Source organism: Ursus americanus, chromosome 2 (assembly GCF_024610735.1).
Source record: "Ursus americanus isolate L20-20 chromosome 2, mUrsAme1.1.p, whole genome shotgun sequence".
Taxonomy (NCBI): domain Eukaryota; kingdom Metazoa; phylum Chordata; class Mammalia; order Carnivora; family Ursidae; genus Ursus; species Ursus americanus.
The window spans coordinates 4,269,442-4,294,812 of NC_142128.1; the positions used below are offsets into that span (position 1 = coordinate 4,269,442).

At 42.3% G+C, this 25,371-nt stretch overlaps 1 protein-coding gene across 4 annotated transcripts in view; it reads right to left on the bottom strand.

Moving 5' to 3' along the window:
• Positions 1–25,371, bottom strand: part of RNF216 (ring finger protein 216) — a 144,738-nt gene that overhangs the window by 80,392 nt on the left and 38,975 nt on the right. For all 4 annotated transcript variants that reach the window (XM_045813391.2, XM_045813390.2, XM_087867099.1 and 1 more), the window contains exons 6-13: positions 23,895–23,997; positions 22,130–22,294; positions 14,748–14,862; positions 10,925–11,064; positions 6,883–6,933; positions 5,824–5,961; positions 4,101–4,249; positions 3,526–3,604 (exon numbers count right to left, since the gene is read on the bottom strand). In XM_045813391.2, the coding sequence (XP_045669347.1) occupies positions 3,526–3,604; positions 4,101–4,249; positions 5,824–5,961; positions 6,883–6,933; positions 10,925–11,064; positions 14,748–14,862; positions 22,130–22,294; positions 23,895–23,997 (940 nt within the window). The remainder of the gene's footprint in view (positions 1–3,525; positions 3,605–4,100; positions 4,250–5,823; positions 5,962–6,882; positions 6,934–10,924; positions 11,065–14,747; positions 14,863–22,129; positions 22,295–23,894; positions 23,998–25,371) is intronic.

Sequence of the window (25,371 nt, forward strand, 5' to 3'; positions counted from 1 at the left end):
AATATTAACTCTCCCTGATATTGGGTTGGTTCATTTAAATTGGGGCCTATCTGGCTTCTTGAATCCGGATATCCATTTTCCTTTCCCAGGTTTTAGAAGTTTTTGGCCATTATTTTCTCAAATAAGCTTTTTCTTTCTCTCCTCTCCTCCTGAAACTCTTATAGCACATACACTGGTTCACTTGATGGTGTCCCTCCCATTGGTGCCTCAAGCTTTCCTTATTCTTCATTCTTTTTTTTCCTTTCTGTTCTTCTGACTAGGTAATTTCAAATGACCTGTCTTTGAGTTCACTGATTCTTTCTTCTGCTTGGTCAAATCTGATGTTGAATCCCTCTAGTGAAATTTTCCATCAGTTATTGTATTCTTCAGCTCCAATTTCTCCATATTTTCTCTCTGCTGATATTCTCATTTTGTTCACGTATCATTTTCCTGAGCTTGTTGAGCATCTTTATGATGATTATTTTGAATTGTCAGGTAATTCACATACCTCCTTTTCTTTAGTGTCCTTTCTGGAGATCTACTTTGTTCCTTTGGTTGTACCAGATTTCTTCCTGTGCCTTGTTGCTTTGTGGCAGGATCTATACGTTTGAAGAAATAGTCACCTCTCCCCGTCTATACACACTGGCTTTGTACAGGGAAACACCTTTACCAGTCAGCCTAGCTAGAGACTCCAGGAGCCTTTACTTTGGAAGCGTCTTCTCTGGACTTAACATGTGTAAATTCCTAGCTAGAGAAGTTTTGCTAGTTTCTTTTTTCAGGAGCGTATAATCTCTTTCTCCCTCTGGTGTCTGTCTATAGTACTGCAGGTTCTCTGGAGCTGCTGTAAGCAGTCCAAATCCTTTTTGTTCTCAGCAGCCCTCAGGCATCTAGAGTACGGTGGGTCTCACCAGTGCTGAGGTGGGCAAGAGAGAAAACCTTCAAAAACCTCCTCCCCCAAGACGCTAGAACACTAAGTGCATGCTCCACTCTTCCTCTCCCCAAGGGAGAAGCTGCCAAGCCCTATCAACGCTGCCTTTGTCTGAACTGTGGGTCCTTTGGGGCAGCAGCAAGCCTCCCAGCTCTCATGCTCTCAGAGGGATGCAGGCATCTAGAGTACGCAGGGTCCTGTCAGTGCACTGAGTCAGGTGAGACAATAACTAGCCCTTTAGGCAGTACTCCCAAAAGCCAGAATACCGGACACATACTTCAACTCTTTCCCGCCCAGGGAAGAAGCCAGGAGTTGGGGGTTTTCTCCAGTTCTTTGCACACTAAACTGAGGGGAAGGGCAATGGTGGGCAAGTATATGTTAGCTTAAAATGTTGCCTTTGGGGGCACCTGGTGGCTCAGTTGGTTGAATATATGACTCATGAGTTCAAGTCCCATGTTGGGCATAGAGCTTATTTAAATAAAAATAAGTAAATAAACAGAACGTTGTCTTTGTTCTCAGCAATCTCCAACCTGGTGCCCCTTCCTGTCAGTGCTTAGAGTCAGGAAAGACCAAAGCCAGTCCTTTGGGTAGCTGCTCAAGAAGTCTGAATGCTAGATTATGTTCAAGTCTTCCCTTTCCCTCTCCCGGGGTGGGGTGGGGGGGAGCTAGGATTTAGGGGTTTTCTGCACATGCAGATGGGAGGGTCCCTGGGAAGTGAGTTCCATGAATCTTCCTACAGGCTTCAATGTAGCTGGCTTTGCACTGTCCAGAATGCAGGAGCCTCTTAACGGGTTTCTAAACTTCTCCCGAAGGGAACTGGTCTGTGTACTATTGATCAGTGTTTCTGCAGGGGGCTGGGGAAGGAGGGTCTGGGGCTGCCTACTTGTTGATATCACCCCAAATCATGTTTTTACCACTTCTTCTGTAAGCGACTGACCTTATCCACACTGACATTTCATTGACCAAAAGAAGCTACGTGGTCACCCCCAAGTTCAACAAAGTATGTGTATCTCTTTCACAGAGAGAAAGCCAAATATTTGATGTTTCTGCTTCAGATCTTAAAAGTCACTGGGACACTTTCACTGACATCCCAGGTTGATGTTCTGAAGACACACACAGGACACTGTTCAGACTCATGTGTGCCCTTCTGACCACCTGTAACTGTCTTTGGAGAATAATGGCCTCACTTTCTCTTTGGCCTTCCAAATAGTCTGTGAGCACTTTTATCAGTAGAGTCTAATTTGGAATTCTCGGAGGAGATGGTAGTTCCCAGCTCCATCTTAGCAATTCATGGAGATTCCACAGGAGGTGGCAGTGATGTGCACCTCTGATCTGGACTACAACAGCCAAAGAGATCTCCCTGTTATCTCAGTCCCCTTGTTGTTCCCCCCTCTGCCACCTTAGACTGGTGTTCAAGACCTGCATAACCTGGCCCTACCAAACTTGTGAGCCTTCAGGATGCTATTGATCTTCAGACCTACAACATTCCAATAGCTTCGCTTTTCTCCCACCCCTACTGCTCCTTCCATTGGCTACTGCCTCCCCAGGCATTCCAGTGCTGGGAGCATGGGGAGCACACAGGGCAGTCAGGGGCTCCACTTAGTTCCATGAGTCAGACTGTTGGGACAACTGTTATAGCAACAGTCTGAGGGTGGGGACAAATTATTAAATGGACACATAAGTTCTAAGAATACACCGAGATTTTACAAAGAAATGTGAATGCTGAAAACAAAAGGAATAAAATTTAGTCCATTAGTTGAGTGTTTTCCTCCTTTCTCAATGACTACTTTTCATTTCTTCATTCCCACAATAAGGCACAGATTTTATAATGTTCAACTGTGGTCATGCTATTTCCTTTTTTTAATTCCTAATTTCTTTTTGAAGATTTTATTTATTTGAGAGAGAGAAAAAGAGAGAGGGAAGTGAGCACAGGCAGGTGGGGGGGTTGAGGGAGAGAGAAGCAGTCTCCCTGCTGAGCAGGGAGCCTGATGCAGGGCTTGATCCCAGGACCCTGAGATCATGACTTGAATCGAAGGCAGACGCTTAACCAACTGAGCCACCCAGGAGCCCTGGTCATGCTATTTTAGAACAATGGCTTAAAACATACTTGTCTAGGTTGATGCCAGGCACTTAAAAATTCTAAGTGGCTTGTAAATAGCGGACACATTTTAAGACAGTCTTAGCTCACAGGGGAGTCTAGTTAAAAAGATGATTTTTAGCAGCGAGGTGACTGGATGGCTTTGGCACCCAACACAATCAGTTCTTACAAGAACAGTTAGTGAATAATAACTGTGTGACAGATGTGACAGAACTGCTGCTACCATGATGCCCAGGCCTTTACCCCTTCATATTTTACATTATGACATCTGCCCTCATGGGAAGGCGGCCCATGACAGGAATCTAGAGCTTTGTGACTGGAATTCCACAGGTGGCCCCCATCTCTGCAACCATGTCAACCACGATTCACCAAGTACTGATCTTCATTTGCTTTCATGAAAAGGAGAGCACACAAATCCTTCTCACAGTTTAGCACGCAGATAACCAGCAGATATCTGGCCATTAGTGTAGTCTGTAACACCAAAATTCAAATTAATCTAGAAAAAAATTTACTTCCCTACCTTTCGGCAGCGAGGATTGGGACAACTGAACCTCTTCACATCACTGTCCAACAGAGCAGGAAAGCTGCAAGAGGGGCACCTACAATCAAAACAGCACAAGGAATATTACTCAGAATATTAAATTGGTTCCATGTTCATACTAAGATGGACTTTTAAGCTGGACAGCCATACCTCTTATTTTTAATTAAAACACGGACTGAGGCTCTCCTTTGTGCTGGCTCTTACCAGGAGATGCAGGTGCCATTTTGGGTCCTGCCTCAGTGCAAACCACTCAATAAACATAGACCCCACCTTTGTGAGAACTCCTTGCACATGTCACCTTTCCTCCATCCTCCAACCCAATGCGTAATGATTGTACCTATAAGCCAACTGATTAAGAGGTACCAAGGAATATGAGTAAAAATGTGAAATGTGGATTTTCCCATTAATAAAATTATTCCCTAATTGCTCAGAAAAAAATGCCAGAAGACCTGGAATATCTAGCTTTGTTATAGATTTTCATCATCTGATGAAAGTGTTCAAGCAGTCTTCATAATGGGGAATGAGGTGACAGAGGACACTCTCTGAGAACTCACCTGACAAGCTCATCTGCATAAGCTGCGGCAACTTCTTCTTCAGCTTTCCGCTCATAGTATTTATACAGGATGGTTTGGGGAAGTACCTTCTCCAGCTCACTGGTTGGGAATGAACACGTGCAACTGCCTTCCATGCAGCTGAGTTCTGACTGGAATTATAAGGTCAGGAGGCAAAAGATAAACAAAATAAAATCAATCAATCAAATTAAAAAAAAGGAAACAAAGAAAGAAAATTCAACCAAATTTTTAGAAAAACAAAAGCCTCAGTGGTTCAATGCATCCCTCAACGGGAAGCAGATAAACAGTGGTTAAGAGACCACGCCCAAAACAAGGAAAGCATGATAAAACCCCACAAAGTCCATCTTTGATATAGCACCAGAGGGCCTCTATCAGTTTGAATCACAGTAAGGTAGAGAACAACAGGGAAGGTCATGGTGCAGTGTCTGAAAAGAAGGTATTTGTGAGGAGTGAGTTGATTTCCTCTAGAGACCCTGAAAATGTTGGAGGTCTAGACTTGAGGGAAGGTGGAGGCAAGCAGTAGAAGAGGGGACTGACAGGAATACATCCTAAAACCAAGGGGGTTGTTTGAAAACCCTCTGTCTGGATCCTACCCCCTTCAGATGGAGTCAAGGGACTAAAACTCTTCCAAGAGAAAGGAAGACAGCCTCTCGGACAGTTGCTCCAGTGGGCCCTGGATGTCATCTTCAAAGCCATCAGCAGCACATGGAGTCCTCAAGCACATCAGTCTGACCTCCTCTTCTGCTTCTCTCATCCATTTTTAAGGAACCTTGTGATTACACTGGCCCACCTGGATAATCCAGGATACTCTCCATTTCAAGGCCACCCGATTAGCAACCTTAATTCCCCTCTCCCATGTAAGGTAACATATCCACAGGTTCTGGGATAAGGACGGGGACATCTCTGGGGGACCATTATTCTGCCAACCATACCATTCTGCTCATAACGGTTACTGCGTTCTTGACTAAACTGCATCTGATTTTAGAATAACTGATGCTGAATGATTTGATTATTGGTCAGGCATTTACAAAAAGTAATTCTGGTTTTTAAGTGCTCCTTAAGACAAAACAAAACAAAACAAAACAAAACAAAACTCCTTTTCATACTATGTTATGCTTGTATCAATAGACACTAACTTTGGACAGAGAAATATGACCTCGGACAGTTATTCATTTTTTTTAAAGGCTTCTAGCTCTTTGTCTTTTTTTTAAGTTTGCTTATTTATTTTTAAGTAACCTCTACACCCAACGTGGGGCTCGAACTCATGACCCCCAAATCAAAGAGTCACATGCTCTTCTAACTGAACCAGCCAGGCATCCCAATACTTACTCATTTTAATACAACTATAAAATCTTTAAAAATTTTGTTTAAAAAACTCCAAGAGCGCAGTATCATTCAAACAGCTGCAAGGATCTCTTCGTTTTTATTACAAAAAGGATCAATAAGTGAAGAAGTCGGTGCTCCTGGAGTAGGCAGGGGGCACAGAGGAACGGCACCATTCCCCGAGAAGAAATCTGCTCGGCTTACAACCAACACAATCACACCAGCCAGTGGCTGTCCAGGAATCACACACATAGCAGCATGTCCTAAAAGTTTCACCTCACCCCAGAAAGGGCAATTTCATGAGGCATTTACACTTGTTTATAAATGGGGTCTCATACTCTGTGAACATTTCCTGTGTGTGTACGTATTACATGATTCTTACCTTTCCAGATCCAAAGACCGCCTCTTGGGCATATCTGATGAGACATTCTTTGCAGAACAAGTGAGCATCTGCACATTGTGTAAGCTCCTCGAATGGAAACTCCCCATAGCAGCAGCGGCACTCAATCAGCTGGCCGTCCTGTGGGCCGTCAGAGATGCATGAGACGCCGTACAGTGCACCAGAGGGGCGGCTGGGTTTCACAGTCCCCCATGCCCAAACACATGCTGAGGTCAAAAGCTACCTCTAGAAGCCGTAAGACAACAATGAGCTGTCTTCTGCTCTGTACATCCAGTTTGAGGTGCTAGTATAAATATTAATATATAACTAAAGATAAGTGAGAATTTTCAAGGGTTTTTATTCTTTGGAGTCATCCTTTGTATAAAGCGATCATCTCATGAGTTCCATGTTATCAGCAGAAGTAGAACATCTATAATCAGATGCTAATATGACTATGAGAGTCAGGGACAAGTGACATGAGGGATGTTATCCCGAAAAGCTTCTGAGGTTGGATTTGGCTCTTCTTGTTAGAAGGCAGGAGTGTGAGGGGGTTGTGTCTCCGTCCACACTGTATCTTAAGGGACCATGAAGCCGGCTAGAGCAGCAACCTCCAGTACTGTGAGCACCACGAAACCCGCTCTTCTCACGGGCAGAGACAGACCCAGCCCCCAGTCCATTCCCACCGTGCTAGAAAAGGCCATGAGGGGAGGACAGCAGATAGCAGACAAAAGCCACCTGGTCCTGAGGTTAGATGTATCTCTTTCTTCTAACTTTTTGACCCCCAAATTCTAAATTTTCCTCTATAAATCTATTCAATGGATTCCAGGAAATGTTTTTTTTTTTAAGAGAAACAACTCTGTCGTTATCTGTGCTTCAATTCTGATCCAGTCCGGGGTTAGGAGTGCCTATCATGATTCAAGCATCCAATTGTAACTTGGCTGAACCATAAATCCAGCAGATCAACAGGAGGTTATATGGGAACCAATTTGCCACCAGGAAGTGATAAGGGAAACAGGTCATATAAATATCCAAAATAAATCAATTAGTGAGATTTCAAACTACCTTCTGATACTGTTCTTCATTCATCTGCAGGGCAAGCAAAAAGTCTTCATGCTGAGGAACAAAAACAATACATGCAGATACAACTTTAGTAAAGATGCCACAGACATTTAACATTTATTTCCATAAACATAAAAGAACTCTATTACGAATAATCATCTCTTCAGTTACACAGTTTAGTACTAACCTTAAAAAGGTACCTCAGAGTAAATGTAAAATGCATCAGAAAGCTAAATATAAAAAAGGAAACCAAACAAATACTAGAAAATATGGGGGAAGCTTTCTTGAATTGGACTCAAAATGTAGAAGGAATAAGGGGAAAGAGAGTACATAAAAGCACTTCTGAATAGCAAAGAACAGCATAAGCAAACAATCAATCGAATGGGTAAAAACCAAGTTTGAGAACATCTTTTGTTGGTGAGGCTAGAGTGACACAGGCAGGCACTCCTGCACACTGCTGCTGAGAATGCAAACCAACACAACCACTATGGACAAAACTTGGCAGTATATAACACGTTACCTAAGTATTTAGGTACTTTGATTCATCCATTGCACTTCTAGGAATGTATCCCAAAGATACTCCGGGGCAGAAAAAGGAAATATGGTATGCTCAAGGTTATTTACCATGGCACTATTTATAATAGCAAAAAACAATGGAAACAACCTCGGATGTCAATCAAGGAGAATAACCGAATCAACAGTGCTACTGCAGACAATGGCACACTAGGCAGTTTTAAAAAGGAAAGAAAAACCTCTGGTTTGTTTAAGAGTGACCATCAGGATGAATTGCTAAGTTTAAAAGCAAAGAGCAGGGGTGCCTGGGTGGCACAGCCGTTAAGCGTCTGCCTTCGGCTCAGGGCGTGATCCTGGCGTTGTGGGATTGAGCCCCACATCAGGCCCCTCCGCTATGAGCCTGCTTCTTCCTCTCCCACTCCCCCTGCTTGTGTTCCCTCTCTCGCTGGCTGTCTCTATCTCTGTCGAATAAATAAATAAAATAAAATCTTTAAAAAAATAAATAAATAAAAGCAAAGAGCAGAAAAGTGTGCTACCTTTCAGGTAAGAAAAATAGGCAAAGCCAAAAAAAACCCCAACACCCCCCACTTCCCTATATTCACTTTTACAAAAAGTAAGGAAAGACAACCAAAACTATTGACAACGGTTATATTTAGAAGGGCACCTGGCTGGCTCAGTCGGAAGAGCATGTGGTTCTTGATCTTGGGGTTGTGAATCTGAGCCCTACATTGGGTAGAGATTACTTAAATAAACTTAAAAAAAAAAACTAAAAACCAAAAACCAAGGGGTGCCTGGGTGGCTCAGTCAGTTAAGTGTACACACTCAGCTCAGGTCATGATTCCCGAGCCCTGGGATCGAGCCCTGTGTTGGGCTCTCTGCTCAGTGGGGAGTCTGCTACTCCCTCTCCCTCTGTCCCTCCCCACCATTTGTGTTCTCTCTCAAATAAAAAAAATATTAAAAAAACAAAAAGCAAAACCCAAACAAAACAAAAAAACAATGGTTATGTACAGAGAGAGTTAAGGGACATGGGAGCAAGGGATAGGACAGAGAGGAGATCTTTCTGTTCCTTGTTTTATAGTTTTGACTTCAGAACCAAAAATATTTTACATAATTAACAAAATTAGACAAAAACAAAAAACCAATTCCTGGGGTGCCTGGGTGCCTCAGTTGGTTAAGCGTACAACTCTTGATTTCGGCTCAGGCCACGAGGATCTCAGGGTCTTGGGACTGAGCCCAGGTCAGGCTCAGCAGGGAGTCTGTTTGAGATTCTCTCTCCCTCTCCCTTGGCCCCTCCCCCTGCTTGCGTACTCTCTCCCTCAGATAAATAAATCTTAAAACAAAAAAACCAATACCTTAAAACTTGAAAACTTGTTTATCATTTATAGTATCAAAACTTCATTGGTTTATCAGCTTAATGGCATAACCACAGACTTATTCCAAATGACTTTATAATATTTTGATTTCATATTCCTAATCTGATATAATCTGATAAGAAAATTATAAATAAATCTTAGACTGTATTCAGTAGCCTTATTGGTAATAATGTGGACTGCTGTTTTGGAAATATTAAGTATATAACAAAGGATAAAGAAAATAAGTCATTATATTAATATTATGAAGAATCAAGATTTTTAGCATAAAAGGAAGTACAAATATAAAATGAAAGAAGTAAAAAACCCCCGTAAACCAAATTTGAAACAGCAGTCTCAGTATGAATTCCCACTAAAGGAAAATAAGGCGCACTGGAGAGGTTGGTGATTCCAGGTTCAGGTCAGGAAAAGCAGAGACTGAACCTGGGTCACCCTGCGTGCCAGAAAGGAGGGGTGCGGTCAAGAACGACTGAGGCCAGGACAGAGGCAATGACCCGAAGGGGACACCACTGGCCAGACATGGAACAATATGGATGAGGATAATGACTACAAAGAACCATCCTGCCAACACAAATTTTAACACTTTTCCGATGAGAAATTAATGACTGCGATGTTCTGATACTGTGCATGGAATGTGCCAACATCTGGAAGACCGACATAACTCACAAATCAGTGTTTTACAGGCTAAAATCACACGTGTTCCAAATCCATTGAAGTGCAAGCTACACCGAGAGACTATAATGTAACAGATGAGAAGTAACTGTGACAGATGGATCAAAAGTTCTAATTTCTGCTTGAGTCTAGAATTTTATCACTGGCCATAAATAATCACTTCATTTTTGAGATTACATCTGCCCAATGCCTACTCCTGGACAATCAATTTATCCGTCAGCATTTTTTCAAGTAGAAATAGTGTTCTTTGGTGGGGGGAAGGTACCTCATTTGGAAGCTTGCAACTCAAAGGCACAGGGGCTTCTCAGGACACCATCACAGTCAGGATGCAGCAGAAACACTTTGTGCGGACTTCCCATTTTGTCACACAGAGCAGTGAAAAGGTAACGTGTTCAAGGGTCAAAATTTGATAAAATGAAGAAATTTTACTGTTTCACCGAAGGCATTATTTATTTTTTATTATTTTTTGAGAGATACCATGTGCGCACATGCATTGGGGGGAGGGGGAGAGGAAAGAGATTCAAGCAGGCTCCACGCCCAGTGCAGAGCTGGATGTGGGGCCCAATCTCGAGACCCTGAGATCATGACCTGACCTGAAATCAGGAGTCAGACGCTTAACCAACTGAGCTGCCCAGGCACCTCTCATCAAAGGCATTTTTATTTATTTATTTATTTACTTATTTATTTATTTTTTAAAAAAGATTTTATTTATTTGGCAGAGATAGAGACTGCCAGCGAGAGAGGGAACACAAGCAGGGGGAGTGGGAGAGGAAGAAGCAGGCTCCCAGTGGAGGAGCCCGACGTGGGGCTCAATCCCACAACGTCGGGATCACGCCCTGAGCAGAAGGCAGAAGCCCAACCGCTGTGCCACCCAGGCGCCCCTCATCAAAGGCCATTTTTAGATAACACAGACTTCTTTTTAAAATGTGAGTGCGTGGTGGTGAAGAGAGAGATTACTAGTACAGCCTGCGGCCACCGACCTCATTTATAGTGAGGCACCACTGCTGCTGTTGAGTCGGGACAAATTCAACAAAGTGAAACAGGCAAATAACGTCTCATCAGGGTAAGAGATCTGATCTCAGTCTCGGGGAGCCCAGGGGTTCATGGGTCAAATGTGAAAGCTACTGGTCTAGAACATATGTAGTGACCCACCAGTACATATACACTGAGGCTGTCTTGCACATTTGATAGTTTATTTAACTGAAGAGCGGATCTTTCTCCAGTTCTGTTATGAGAGGCTGAGCGAGGTGAAATAGATATGTTCACTAAACTCCAATTAAAAGTTTCTAACATAAATCTGATTTATGGAACGGTGAACTTTGGTCAATATCCTTACAAAACCCAGTTTTGTTTTTTTAAAGGCTTTATAGTTTATTAGTTTATTCAAACCAACTGCTTCAAAGAAAATGTAAATCTTAAAAGATAGTTTTATATTAAGCCCTAAGAGCAAACCAGAATGCCAGAAACACACCCCAAACCCATCCTCCTACCTCTGCCATTTCTTTGATTTTCTGCTCATAGAACTCCTGCTCTTGCTGCACAGCCGGGAGAAGGGCACGCCGGTCGTATGACCTACAATGTCGCCGCTTATTTTCCAGAAAGAACATCCTCTTTTCTATTTTTATGTCGCCTAGAAGACATGTGACAATGCAAAGTCATGGAGACAACTGTTCTGAGGAATCCAGGGCATCCATTCCAGGCTCCTGTGGCCCAGTCCCCCACATACCCCCCAACAGTACATTTCTGACTCCAATAACGGAGTCTGCATTTGGGAAAATTCGGCTCCTTATCACTCCCTAACTTATTGTGCACATATTTTGACTTTCATGTTTTCTTTTTCCTTGTTATGCTCCAAATGGAAGGTCCCTCCTATCCTGGCAGTATTGCACTGTGTGAATATACCACACTTTATTATTCATTCTACTGAGGACAGCTGGGTTTATAGTTTTGGGTTACTATGAACAGGGTTGCTGAACGTGTCTGTAATTCAGCAGAGCATACACGAAGGAGTGGAAGTGCTAGATCACAGATATGCATATTTGAAGCTTAAGAAAACAGTACCAGTTTTCCAAAGCAGTTGTGCCAAACACGCTCCCTCCACTGGCAGTGTGTGATACCATGTCCTCATCACCTATACAGTCAGCTTGTAATTGTAGCCATTCTGGTAGGTGCATGTGTGTCTGATGAACGTTTTTTAAACTTTTTACTTTGAAAATCTTCATATAGAAAAGCTGAAAGAGTAGTATCTAAATCTACAATAAGTAACATTCAGAATAAAAGAGAACAGAATGATAAATATCAGAACATGTAATTGGCCTGTTCAGCTTTTTTCTTTCTGTGGATTTGGTCATTTGTATTTTCTAGCAAACTGTCTATTCCATGCAGATCTTTTATTCACTCTCTAAAGTCTCTTCTTCATAAAACCTTTTGGCTTTATTAATATTTACCCTACTGGTTCTACTGATACTTCTCCCAGTTCATTCTCTTCAAAAATTATTTTGGCTATTCTAGTACCTTGCCTTTCCATATAAATTCTAGGATAAATTTGCCTGTAGCTACCCAAAAGTTTTGCTGGGATTTTCATAAGAGTTATGGTAGGTCTGTATATCAATTTGGGGAGGATTTACATCCTTACGATGTTGAGTCTTCCCACCCATAATCACAAAACAGGTCTCCACTGACTTCTACCTTTGGTCTCTTTCTTCAGTGTTTCCTAGTTTTTACCACAAGTCTTATACATGTTTTGTTACATATAAACCAAGTATTTAATAGGAGGGGAAGTAATTATAAATAGTACCGTACTTTATTTCCACATACTCATTGCCAATATGTAGACATATAATCAGTTTTTGTAGGTTGACCTTATACCTTGCAATGATACTGAACTTATTTAATGATTCTAGAAGATGTATTTTCAGTAGATTCCTTGGAGTTTCCTCATTAGCTATAACTTCCAATTCATGCTGAACAGCAGTAAACAGAAGACATCCTTCCCCCATTTCTGATTTAGGGGGAAAGAATTCACCACTAAATACAATATTAGCTTTAGAGTTTTCTTGTAGATGTTATCAAGTTGAAGTAGCTCCTCTCAAGCTCGTAATTTTCTGAGTTTTAATCATGAATAGGTGTTAGATATTGTTAAACGCCTTTTCTGCATCAATTAATATGGTCATGTAATTCTCCTTCTTTAACCTGTTAATACGGTGGATTATACTGACTGTTCCTCAAAATATTAAACCAGCCTTGCACCACTGGAATACACCTAACTTGCCCACGGCACATATTTTTTTTTAATATATTGCTAACTTCTACTCGCTGATATTTTGTTAACGATTTCTGCATGTCTATTCATGAGGGATATTGGGTCTGTAGTTTTTTGTGCTGTCTTTGCTTTTGTTATCTGGGTTAATACTGACTTCATAAAATGAATTGGACAGTGCTTCCTACTCTTTTATTTTCTAGAAGCTACTATGTAGAATTAGTGTTAATTCTTTCAAACTTTTTTAGAAGAATTTTCCAGTGAAACCAAATGAGGCTGGAAATGTTTTTTTTTTGGAGACTTAAAATAATGAATTCAATTTCCTTGAGAGCTACAGGGCTATCTAAATTATTTAAACATGTGTAAGTCTTGGTATTTTGTGTTTTTTGAGGAATTGGTCCATTTAAGTTGTCAGATTTGTGTGTGTAAAGTTGTTCATGGTATTCTGCGTTGGCTGTTTGGAGGGATGAGATCCCCTATAAAAGGTGAAAACTCCTTCCTGATACTGGTAATTTGTATCTTCTTTTTTCTTGGTCAGCCTTGTGAGATGGTATGTTGTATTTTTTACTGATGCTTAGTCTACATCCAGATTCTACCCAGACTCTTCATGAGAAGACTGTCTACTGGTCAGCTCATAAAACCATAAAAAGGACAGTGAAGGGAGAATCCCGACTCCTTGTTTGAGCTGAGCAACGTATAACCCAAATAATGGTGCTTGGGTAGAAAAATGGACAAAAAGGTGAAAAATTAGATTCCTGGAACAGATGGAGGACTCTTAGACTATTTTATACTTGTAAATTGCTGTCAAGGAAGGTTAAGTGTGTCTGTTAGCCGTAAATATTAATGCTGTGTGTTGTCTCTACACAGCAGACTCATCTGGAGTACTCTGCTCATCCGGACTTTCAAAGATTCTGACAACCTAGAGGAGGCACACGAGAAGGGCAGTCAGAAAGACAAAGCAGCAACAGATTCCAAGTCTTTTGAGAGACAAGAACTACACCCATGGCAAGAAATTTCAGGAAGGTCCATTTCGAAAGAAATTTCTAAAAGACAGAGTTGACCAACAAAGGAGTGGACCATCTTGCAAAGTGATACTTTCTTTTCTCTTGACCACTGACAGAAACAAATATGGAATGACTGTATTTGGGATGCCGAGTCTAAACTGGATAAATTTAGCTGAATGAAGAACCACCTACACACTGCCCCCACTTTCTCATTCTTTGGCAGACCTGTGAGAACGTCAGGGCAGGAGAGCACTGCACCACAGACTAGCTCGGGGACCTCAGGAGTCAGAGCCTAGGGGTTTCCTTTTAGATCCTGAGGAGCTGAGAACCCCAAAAACTTTCCAAATCTATGGTTACCTCACAGATTTTCCATTTAGTCAAACCTGAAATCAAGTTATATAACTACAGATTTAAAAGAAAGACAAGTAAGAGAAAGCAAAAGGAAAATATTCCTATTTATGACATAATGTACAGAAAAAGTTACAGTGGGCTCTCTTCTCGGACATAAGCAACTCAGATCAGATTTGATGTAAAATTCAACATGTTTACCCCGGGGGTGTCTCTGGAAGGGCTCTCAGCAGTTATGTCATCAGTAACAGACCGTTCAGCACATGAGCGGCTGTTCAGGAGCTGCTGGCTTTTCCTGTGCAGAAGCCACTCTCTCAGGTGCACGAGGGACACCTCTGCAGTGAGCAATTAATCTCTGGTCTAGGTAATTTTACCAGAGATAAAGCTAATTCTTGTCAAACCTTCAAGACCAACCCCCCACCCCTCAGCTTGAGTGTGTCCCCAAACACTTTCCCACGTGAGTTCTTTGCCACTGCACACAGTGTTCTGGTCACGGTGTACCCTAGGCAGAAAGGAGGAGGGTGGCAACCACAGCCACTTCCTAAACATACGGATGTGTCCCCAAAGCAGGCCATGCAGTCAGTCCTTGGGCTGGTCTGGCAGGGTGGCCTGCCACAGCGGCCTTTACAGGCTGTGTGGGAAGGAGAGGGCTCCTCACAGCCGCTTCACACACTGTCAGCAAAACTCAAGGCTGGCCATTACCTTGTTCAAACTTGAAATCTATGTAAGAATACTGATTCATTTCTTTTCTCTTTTTTCTTTTTCCACTGGTTTCTGGCGATAGCTCCTGCCATTTTTTAATGGCATCAGAAAAGGCCTAAAAATTGAGAAACAGAAAAGTGACTGCTGTAAACGCGACACAAGAACACAGGAAACCCCGGCAACCCCAAATCTCATTCTGACTCAGTTTCAGCTAGGTCCCCTGCATAGCTTACCAGAAATAGGCTGCAGCAAAACGAACAGGGAGTGTTTTGTTATTTTCTATTTCTGACTTTCATAAACTGCTACGAGGGCAGAACCAAACGCTTACTGACAAAGGGCAACATAAGAAAACAGCAAGTGTGCAAGCCCTCCTTGGCTACGTAGAGGGTAGGTCACCGAAGAGATGGCTGGCGAGTCAGACTCTACAGGCAGACTCTAAATGGCATACCTCTGGCCAACACTCCCCCATCCGCTTTCCACCAATACTCCCATATTCCTTGTGGCTTCACTGCGTCCCCTTTTTGTACAGCACATTGGAGGGCAAAAGTCTTATGCCAGTGATAATCCCTTTTCTTCTGTACCCTCAGCTTCTCTCTTTTTTAAATCTTTCCAATTAACATTTCAATGTGCTCATCTTTGCCATCTTAAAAAAAAAAAAAAAAATCACTCCTCCCCTAGCCTCCTTCCCCGTTCAGGTACCAGCCACCACACCCCAGCCCAAACTGGTCAAAGGGGCCATCTGTCCATGTTTGTTCATCACCCCTTATGTGCATTTCCCAACTCCCTCCAATCGGCCACTGAAGCCACTAGCTTATCTACTTGGGAACAGGAGGCAAACTCCAGCCCCTAGGTCTCAGTCCTCATCTCACCTGGTCTCTAGGCACTACTCATAACACTGACTGCTCCCCGCTCCTGGCGTCCTGCCTCCTCTCTGCCCACTCCTCCTTGCCACCCTTTCACCACTTGGTCTTTACATGCTGGGAGGCCTCCAGGCAGTCTCGGCTCTCTCTCTGTGCCTACCTCATCCAGGCTGGCGAGGTCACCCTGCATCTGCTGATGACCCTCACGATCCCACCTCTTTTGGCCATTCAAGCACCCAAATGAATTCTTTGTACTTGGATGTTTCACAAGCTTCACTGAACAGGCTGGCAACTCAATGCTTCCCAGGCTGAATTCATGATCCTTTCCCTCCGAATTAGCTCCTCTACAGTATTCTTCATCCCAGGAAAGGACACTCCTCAAACTTCCCCTACTGAACTCCTACTTATAGAACACTCAGGTTTATGGTTAAATGTCTCTTGCTCAGGGAGGCCCTCCTGGAGCCTTTTGGTCCACCCTAGGTCCTCCTGCTACATTCTTTCCAAGTACCTTACATTTTTTGTTTGAAAGGCTGATAACAGTAATGATACACTTATTTGACTCTGTTTCATGTCATCCCCTCCAGTGGACGATGGGCTTCTGGAGGACAGAGAAGGTGACCAAAGCCCAGGCTGTATCCCTGGCAACCTGCATGGTTTGCATTTCATACTCATGGTGAGTAATAAAACGTTACAGGGGTATCTATGTGTCACAGGAATGTTGCTAGTAAGTCACACTCTGAATGTTTATCTTAGGAAAACAGCTGTGTGTCCCTCTGGTAAAATGAAAGCAAGAGAAAATAAGTATTTTAGCTAGAGAAGAGGGACAGCTCATCCTTCCATCTTCATCTACCTTCTATCCCCTCTTTTCCAAAGCTCTCAAGTTTGGGAACAGGAAGGGAATCACCATGTGCTTATATACCTCTGTGAGTGAAGCACTCTGTGTGGGTCTGGCAACCCCTCAGGTCATGTGATTCTCACAGCAACCCTCTTAGGGAGGGGTTCTTTCACAGCAGAGGGAAGCAAGACTTATAGACAAGAACCCTGCCCCCAGTCAAATTAATTAAAGCTAGGATACGAATTCAGGCCAGTCGCAGAACTAAGGCTCCTTCCTCTCTTTGACATCACCCTGTCCTCACAGAGCGGTTCAGGGAAACCCACCAAGAGGCGGCCAACAGAAGTCACCCTACTACCTCTTCATCTCCCTGATCAACATCCTCCCTTGCTTTGTTTCTTCTTTCTGGAGTGCGGACTATCCGAAGTGTTCCCCACAAACCCTTAGGTCCCAATCTTAAAGTCATATGTTTGTACTCTGCGGCAAGACCACTAATTTCTACCAAGTTTTACCTAGAGGTGAACACTTCATCCTTGAACCAGGTCTATTTGCAAAAACCCAGGAAAAAAGGCAGGACAAGTTATGATAACCAGAATTTTATAAATGAGGTGATTAAAAGGGTAAATGTCATTTATCAGCAACTAAAGAAATAGGAATGTGAACTCAGAGCTTGTAACTGGTAGCCCACTGGGTCTTCAACCACATTCCCCTCCTGTCTGGAGATGAAATGAGGTCATTACCTTGGTCCCATTTAAATACTATTTCTAGTTAGAAGGAAAAAAATCCATACTGGCCCTTTGTCAGGAAAATTTTATCTTAAAACAAATGTTGCCGACAACTTAAAGGAGCCTCCAAAATCTTACTTCAGGGGTTACGACAACCATTCCTTATCTTAACTAAAGATCTAGTTAAATAGATCAAATACAATTATAAATCAGAGTTCTTCTCTTTCGAGAACTGCTAGTTATAATTCACACCTACCCAAAGGCAACATGGTTACTCTTTTTTGCCTCTGCACGTAAGATTTCTCTAGCGAAAACATCTTTCCCTTAAGATCCTGTTCAAATGACACCCTCCTTTCTTTCCTAGTGCTCTCATGTACCTTTATTTGCTCTTTTGTAACACTCGTCACACCGTTTTAATCTTCTCAGATGGACTGAAGGCTCTTTGGAAGGAAGCTAATTTGTGTTCTACAGATGCCATTGTCTTCAGGGTCTGTCTGAAAACTATCACAAAGTACTCAAAAAAACCTACCAGGAGGAACACAGGAACAACAGATACTGAAGATAATTTTTCCTTTTACACTTATCTGGCATTTCTCCCTCCAGCTTGCTCACATTCCCAAATCAATCCCCACTCAAGGTACTGGTTCTGAGAACCAAGGATACAGTCTGCTAGGATATCTTGACGATGGCCAAAACTCCTTTAAGGGATGACCTAGAAATACTACAATGCGTATCTGATGAAACAAAAGCTGAGGAGTGGTCACAGACTCCTCTGTGGAGCCTGGTGGAGGTGTCAGTTCCAAAAATGCAGATGTTGTCACCTGTAAGGAGACGGAGGTGATGATTAAAGTACACAAGGGAGAAATCTGGGGAGGCTGGGGAGTGCAGACCCTCAGAATGAGCACATGTCAGAGAACAGAAGTTAAGGGGTGATTAAAGTAGAGGACACTGTCCACTAGTATTAAGCTCCACAAGGGAAGGGGCCTTGGCACTGTTCACTGTGATTTTCCCAGTGCATGGCCCACAGTAGGCACTCAACATGCTGTCTGAATGAAAGAGACAGTTACATCTGTGGCAGGATTATTGAGGAAAAACTTGGCAGAGAAATAATTTTCAACCCAGGGGAACTACTAGCCAAGTTTGAGTGTGTAAACCAAGACAGAGAAAGTTGTCAGGATCTAAAACACAGAGAATCAAGCTTTGTCCAAAGGCAAAGGGAACTCCCAAGTGGACAGCTATACACAGGCATGGAGGAGGAAGAGAAAAAAATGAACTGAGGACTGATGGACAGGTTTGACAACAGGCAAACTGTGATGAGAACAGTGTTTTAGAGTTGCCGGCCACGAAAAAACAGCCACAGCATCAAAAAACAAAGAAACAAAAATAAAAAAGCAAAGAAAAGATGGAGGCAACCAATTTTAACTCCAAGAAAAAAAGAAAACGCAAGAAAGGAGACATTATCATACACCTTACTTGCCCTAGCAGTGAACATTTCCAGTCATAATGATAAAAACTTTAAAAACAGATTGAACAAAAACTGTATATTGAAAAGGTAAATGTATATGGGTGCGTAACATCTAGAGCCCCATCTACCATAGGAGAAAACTAAAGTAATTTCTAAAACTAATCAAGCATAAGCATGTGTTCATAAATGTGGAGGTAAGTACCAGGAAAAAAACCAAAACAGATAAGAGTCGAGCTGTGTCCAGAAAAGAGAGAAAGTGGGTGAGGAAGGGAGCTTCAGCATGTGGTTTAAAAAATTACAAATAAGCACATGGGGCACCTGGGTGGCTCAGTCGTTAGGCGCTTGCCTTCGGCTCAGGTCATGATCCCAGCGTTCTGGGATCGAGCCCCGCATCGGCCTCCCTGCTCTACAGGAAACCTGCTTCTCCCCCTTCCCTCTTCCACTTCCCCGCTTGTATTCCCTCTCTTGCTGCCTTCTCTGTCAAATAAATAAATAAATAAAATCTTTAAAAAAAAAATTACAAATAAGTGTTTTGGCACTAATTGATTTTTAAAGTTATGGCCATAAATTACTTTGATAAAAATCAACATTCATTTTAACAAGTAGCTTCTGTCATGAATTTTAAGGATGATCTGTTCCCTCCAGTTTAAAAAGTTACTCATTTTTGAGAGCACTTTTGTCCCTAACAGAGCTAACAACCAAAAGAAACATTACTGCAGCTGCACTGTGGCCTCCAAGAAACCTACCCATGGGATACGTCCATGAAGAGTTGAGCTAAAATATCTTCAACCACACGCACACTGGGGGCAGAGTCTTCTTGCACCCTGGGCCTCCATACCAAGGCTGGGAACAACAGAGCAGGCCCTCGGGTCGCAGGCCCCTCCAGCGTGAATTCAGCACTGTGAACCTAAGGAGGTTGTATCACAGGAGGCTCTTGCTGTATCACTCTAAGGACTGACTCTTAAGGTCATACTGTAAGGCAGGCTCCTGGGAAATTTCTAAATGCAGAGGCTTGACAACTGTTCCTTAGCAAATGGAAGGAACTTGTTACTGACACCTGATTCACACAGCACTGTGATGGGCTTGCTCTACACTGTATCCCACCTAATTCTCCTACCAGCCACATAAAACATGCACTATTCACCAAGAGAACTGAAGCTCTGCACGTTCAAGACACAGGCTCAAAATCAGAGATCCAACTGGGAGAAATGGAACTAAAATTCAAGTGGGGACAAAACTTAAACCTGAGTTTGATCAAGATTCTACATGTAACTATCAATTTATAGGAAATACAGCACACCAAAGAACCAGTTAATGATGCCACAGGGTACAATCAACAAAAGCTAGATTGTCAAAACCTGTAAGATAAACAACCAATTTTTTTAAACAAATGAGCAGCAAAAAAAAGTAAAGGGAGGAGGAGGAAAGAGAACTTAAGAGATTAAGAGATGTAAGTAACTATCAGCGAACTGCAAGAAAGAATCTTACTTGGAACTCAATATGACCAAAGGTTTCTGTTTTTGTTTTTTTTTAAAGATTTTATTTATTTATTTGACAGAGATAGAGACAGGCAGCGAGAGAGGGAACACAAGCAGGGGGAGTGGGAGAGGAAGAAGCAGGCTCCTAGCGGAGGAGCCTGATGTGGGGCTCGATCCCATCACGCTGGGATCACGCCCTGAGCCGAAGGCAGACGCTTAACCGCTGTGCCACCCAGGTGCCCCAATATGACCAAAGGTTTATGACACATCCAGAGAAATTTGAACAAAATGAGTAGATATCTAATAATGTTGCTTTTTAAGGTGTGAAAATGGTATTTTGATTGTTTTTCAAAAAAAGAATCTATCTTTTAAATGTAAACCTAAAATAGTTAATGGATTTAAAGAAAATGAAACAATTCTTGGAGTTTGCTTCAAAACAGTCAGGGAGGGAAGAAGTGGGTCATGTGGTTGATGAAACAAAACTAGGCAGGAGCGGACAGTGACTGAAGCTGGGTGATGGGTGATGGGTAAGCAGGCACTTGTTATAGTACAATCTCTAATTTTATGTGTGTTTGATGTTTATAATACAAAGGAAAAAAAATCCAGGCAAATGTGACTGTCTCCAGTGAATGAACAAGCACGCGCGCGCGCGCACACACACACACACACACACACACACATATATATATATCAGGAGACTAAGCTATCATCATGTCTGGGGAGTGGCACAGGGAAGATGTGCTATGACCATAATTAGAAAACATCTCTGGGTATGCTTCCCACACCCAGTCCACAAGAGCATCACCGTCCACAGGGCAGAACCCCTGGGCACCATTTGCATACAGCAGGGAGAAGTTCTAACTGAATGCAACAGGTTTTAGCTTCTGCCAAACAGTACTTCCCCATAAATACCCCACTTTCATTCAAACGGTCCAGCCCAACCCCATTTCAAAACGCTGTAGATTTTCCAGCTACTCACCAAAACCAGCAGACACCATAAAAAAACATGACAGACCAGAAAGACAAAGAAAGGGGTAAGGAAGATATAAATAATAGGTGAGCCACAAAACCCTACAACCTCCCACCCAAATGATGAGTGGGCTGTGGGACGACCAGGGAGAAGCATCTGCTAGCCAAATTTCTTTTACTGGTCCCAGGACAGTGGTAGGGACATTGCTAACAGGACCAACCCACCCCCAGGCCACAGGAACTGGCTCCTGCTGCTGCCCTTTCCCGCTTCATCTGGGCTCCCTGGGAGCTCAACAAAGGTGTCAGGAAGCCCTGGAGCAATGAAGATGCCAGGAGGGCCTGAAGTTGCGGTCACTGTTTTTTTTTTTTTTTTGGGGGGGGGAAGCTCATTCATTTTTCAGTGACAACACAGCATTCCCTATTTGGCATGAGGAATGAGATTCAGAAATAGAAAGCACTAACTCTGTGTTCTCCTCAGAGTATTTTACCTAAGATTAACCTACAATTAGAGGAGTTTGTTGACAGCTGCCTGGATCTTCCTGGCCACATAAGGGGGAAGGGGCCTAGACTAAGGGTGAGGCCACCTTCACTAGGAGACCTGCCTCCAGCTGGAGAGGAAAGCAGGGAGGGACGCTGGAACACAACTTTCGCACCTAGTCATCTCGCCCTCCACAATCATATTCACTACCCTCCATGTCTTCATGGACAAACCAGAACCTCCCTGCTGCTTTTTTGAAACATTTTTTTTTTAAAGTAGGCTCCATGCCCAAGGTGGAGCTTGAACTCACGACTCTGAGTTCAAGAGTCACATGCTCTACTGACTGAACCAGCTAGGCGCCCTCAGAACTTCCCTGCTTCTAATCTATTATTTCTTTTCATTCAGTTCCTCCTGATCAGCAAATACCTTTGTCTATTTATCTTCACCCTGACAAATTCCTTAGCTCTTTGCCATCATAAACCATCCCAATTTCCGCAAGCTGAACTCTTCATTCTGTTATCACGGGAAGAAGTAGTCAAGAGGTGTGACCCCACCAGGAAGACCAAGTAGAGCACCTTTCGGGTGATTGCATAGTGTCCTTTGAGTTCATGCAGGGCCCACTTGATGTCCTGACTGCTGAGCATTTTGAAGTCGGCCATCAGGAGGTCAGCAGCTTGGATGAAGCAACGCTGGTCAAGAGGAACCAATTTAGAGTAGTCAAAAAAGTCTATTTTAGGCAACTGAAACGAGAGAGACAGAGAGAGAAAGGGGCACAACATTAGGAGGCCAGATAGTACATTTCCCATGAGGGGGTATCACACTTCACGAACTGCTTATTACAAAACAGAATCATCTCACTTGTATTCATGATTATTCTACAGAGGTTACCAGTCCTGTACAGAGATGAAGAAACTGGTGGTTCAGAGATGTTAAATAAGCTGTCTGGAGTCTGGAAACTACTTGTGCCAGTCAAAACTAGTAAAAAAGTATAGCTGTGGATTTGAAACCCATCTTTCAGCCAACTTCTGTCCACAAAACGTTTAGAAAAAACTAGCATTTCTCTTGCTACAGAATATGTAAAACAGACAGTCGAAAGACCGTGTGGGGAGTAGAAGGATTAAGCAGCCATAAGCAGTTCTGATCTACTTTCTTTCACCACTTGACACATTAAATGCTAGTTAGGATTACAAATAAAAGCGATGATTAAGATTTAAAAACATCAGGGGCACTTGGGTGGCTCAATTGGTTAGACATCTGCCTTTGGCTCAGGTCATGATCCTAGGGTTCTGGGATCAAGCCCCTGCGTCGGCGGGGGGTGGGGTGGGGTGGGGTGGGGTGGGGAAGGGTGGTGTCCCCTGCTCAGCAGGAGTCTGCTTCTCCCTCTGCCCCTCCACCCACTTGTGCTTGCTTTCTTCCTCCCTCAAATAAATAAAATCTTAAAAAAAAAAAGATTAAAAAAAATCAAATTGTTTTTAATACAGGATTTGGCTATAGAGGTGTAGGTGTTGTATATAAATCTTACATCAAAAGAAAAACTATAAACAGATATTGAACTCTAAGTGATGAAAGGCATGCTAAAGTATGTATGTATGGGACAGTGTGTTGTTTTTGTGACTTTGAAATACATCATAATGAAATATAAGAGAGATGCACTGATGGACAGAGGGATGGATATGTGACAAAGTGGATATAATAAAATGTTAACTTTCAATAGTACTGCTGGTAGATATATAGGTGATCAGTGTAAAAATTTTTTTTTTTTTAAGATTTTATTTATTTATTTGACACAGAGAGAGAGACAGCCAGCGAGAGAGGGAACACAAGCAGGGGGAGCGGGAGAGAAAGAAGCAGGCTCCCAGTGCTCCCAGAGGAGCAGGGAGTCTGATGTGGGGCTCGATCCCAGGATTCTGGGATCACGCCCTGAGCCAAAGGCAGACACTTAACGACTGAGCCACCCAGGCGCCCCAAAATTCTTTTGACTTTACTGTATGTTTGAAAATTTTCATAATAAAATATTGAAAAAACAAAACAACCAAAACAATACAAAGGACCCTGGCCAATTCTTGTTTCATTTTAAAAACTTGTTTTGTAAGACTAAAGACATGGAGGGTTTAACTTTTTGTGGGAAAGAGACCATGGCATTACAACAAAAGAAGTTAAATACAGAATCCAAAGTGGCTCAGGTTGGGAAAACCCACGGAAGGCATAAGTACATTCTGAAATTCTATTTTCCTGGCTAGTCTTTAAAAAATGTGTCCCAATGAAGCACTTTCTTACCACAAAGATGAAAAAAGCAGAGCATTTCTAGGCAGACTGCAAAACAAAGAGCACAACACTTGCCTTTGCCTCATCTTGGCTGGCAAGCAGGCTGCTACTGGGGTTGATAATGACTCTGTCTTCTCTCTTTGGATAGTCTGGATTTTCCAGAAGAAAATTACAAAGTCTGCAAAAATAAATGATGTTATTTTCACAGTGCTTCCAAATTCCACACCTGCCACTGATTTAAATACAACGTCTAAAAAAATAATGTGTCTCATCATAAGTGATGATTGGCCTATTAAAATGTTTGTAGATCAGAAAAATGAAACAAATAAACAAATAAATAAAAGACAGATATACTTAATTTCTATTTTTGCTTCTAGTTTTAAAACCAAGAAACATACTAATGAATGCACACTTCTCTGTGAGTCAGGTGTCAATGTCATGAAGTCACTGAAATTCTTACTGGCTGAACTATACGGAATTGGAGAATTCAGATGGAGATTATCTACTGTTTGTCAAAAACTGTAACAAACGAGGGGTGGCAAATGTATCCACAGTCGCAATTAAAAACAGTTTGCTTCATCCTGGAAAACACTATGGAGATTTCTTAAAAAGTTGAAGATAGAGCTACCCTACAACCCAGCAACTGCACTACTGGGTATTTACCTCAAAGATACAAATGTAGTGAAAAAGAAGGGGCACCCACACCCCAATGTTTATAGCAGCAATGTCCACAACAGCCATACTATGAAAAGAGCCCAGATGTCCATAGACAGATGAATGGATAAAGAAGATGCGGTACACACCCACACACCCACCCACACCGGAATACTACTCAGCCATCAAAAAAAGAAATCCTGCCATTTGCAACTACATGGATGGAACTAAAGGGTATTAGGCACAGTGAAATAAGTCAATCAGAGAAAGACAATTATCATATGACCTCACTCATATGTGGAATTTAAGAAACAAAACAGAGGATATTAGGGGAAGAGAGGAAAAAATAAAACAAGAGAAAATCAGAGAGGGAGACAAACCATAAGCGACTCTTGATCACAGGAAACAAACTGAGGGTTGCTGGAGGAAAGGGGGTGGGGGTGTGGGGGTAACTGGGTGATGACATTGAGAGCAGGTGATGTGAAGAGCACTCTGTATTATATAAGACTGATGAATCACTGACCTCTACCTCTGAAACCAACAATACATTATATGTTAATTAACTGAATTTAAATAAAATAAAAAAACACAAAAAAAGTTTGCTAAGTAAATAGATGAAATATAAAAGACCTTCTGTTAATTCATTAATGCTTTTTGTAACCCTCTGGTAATACAAATACCCATGAGGAATTTCAGTGACATTCAGTTTGCCCAGCTGCAAGGGTAAAGGAACAGATCACGTCTGCTTAAGAATGGACTCTCTTCATGCCAAACCCACAGCCTTGTCCCTTTCACTATTATGAAATACATTTAAAGGTAAGAATATAGAGTAAGATAACACACACTGATGTATCATGTCCGGATTTAACAAATGTTAACCAGCAAGGTTCTTCACCCT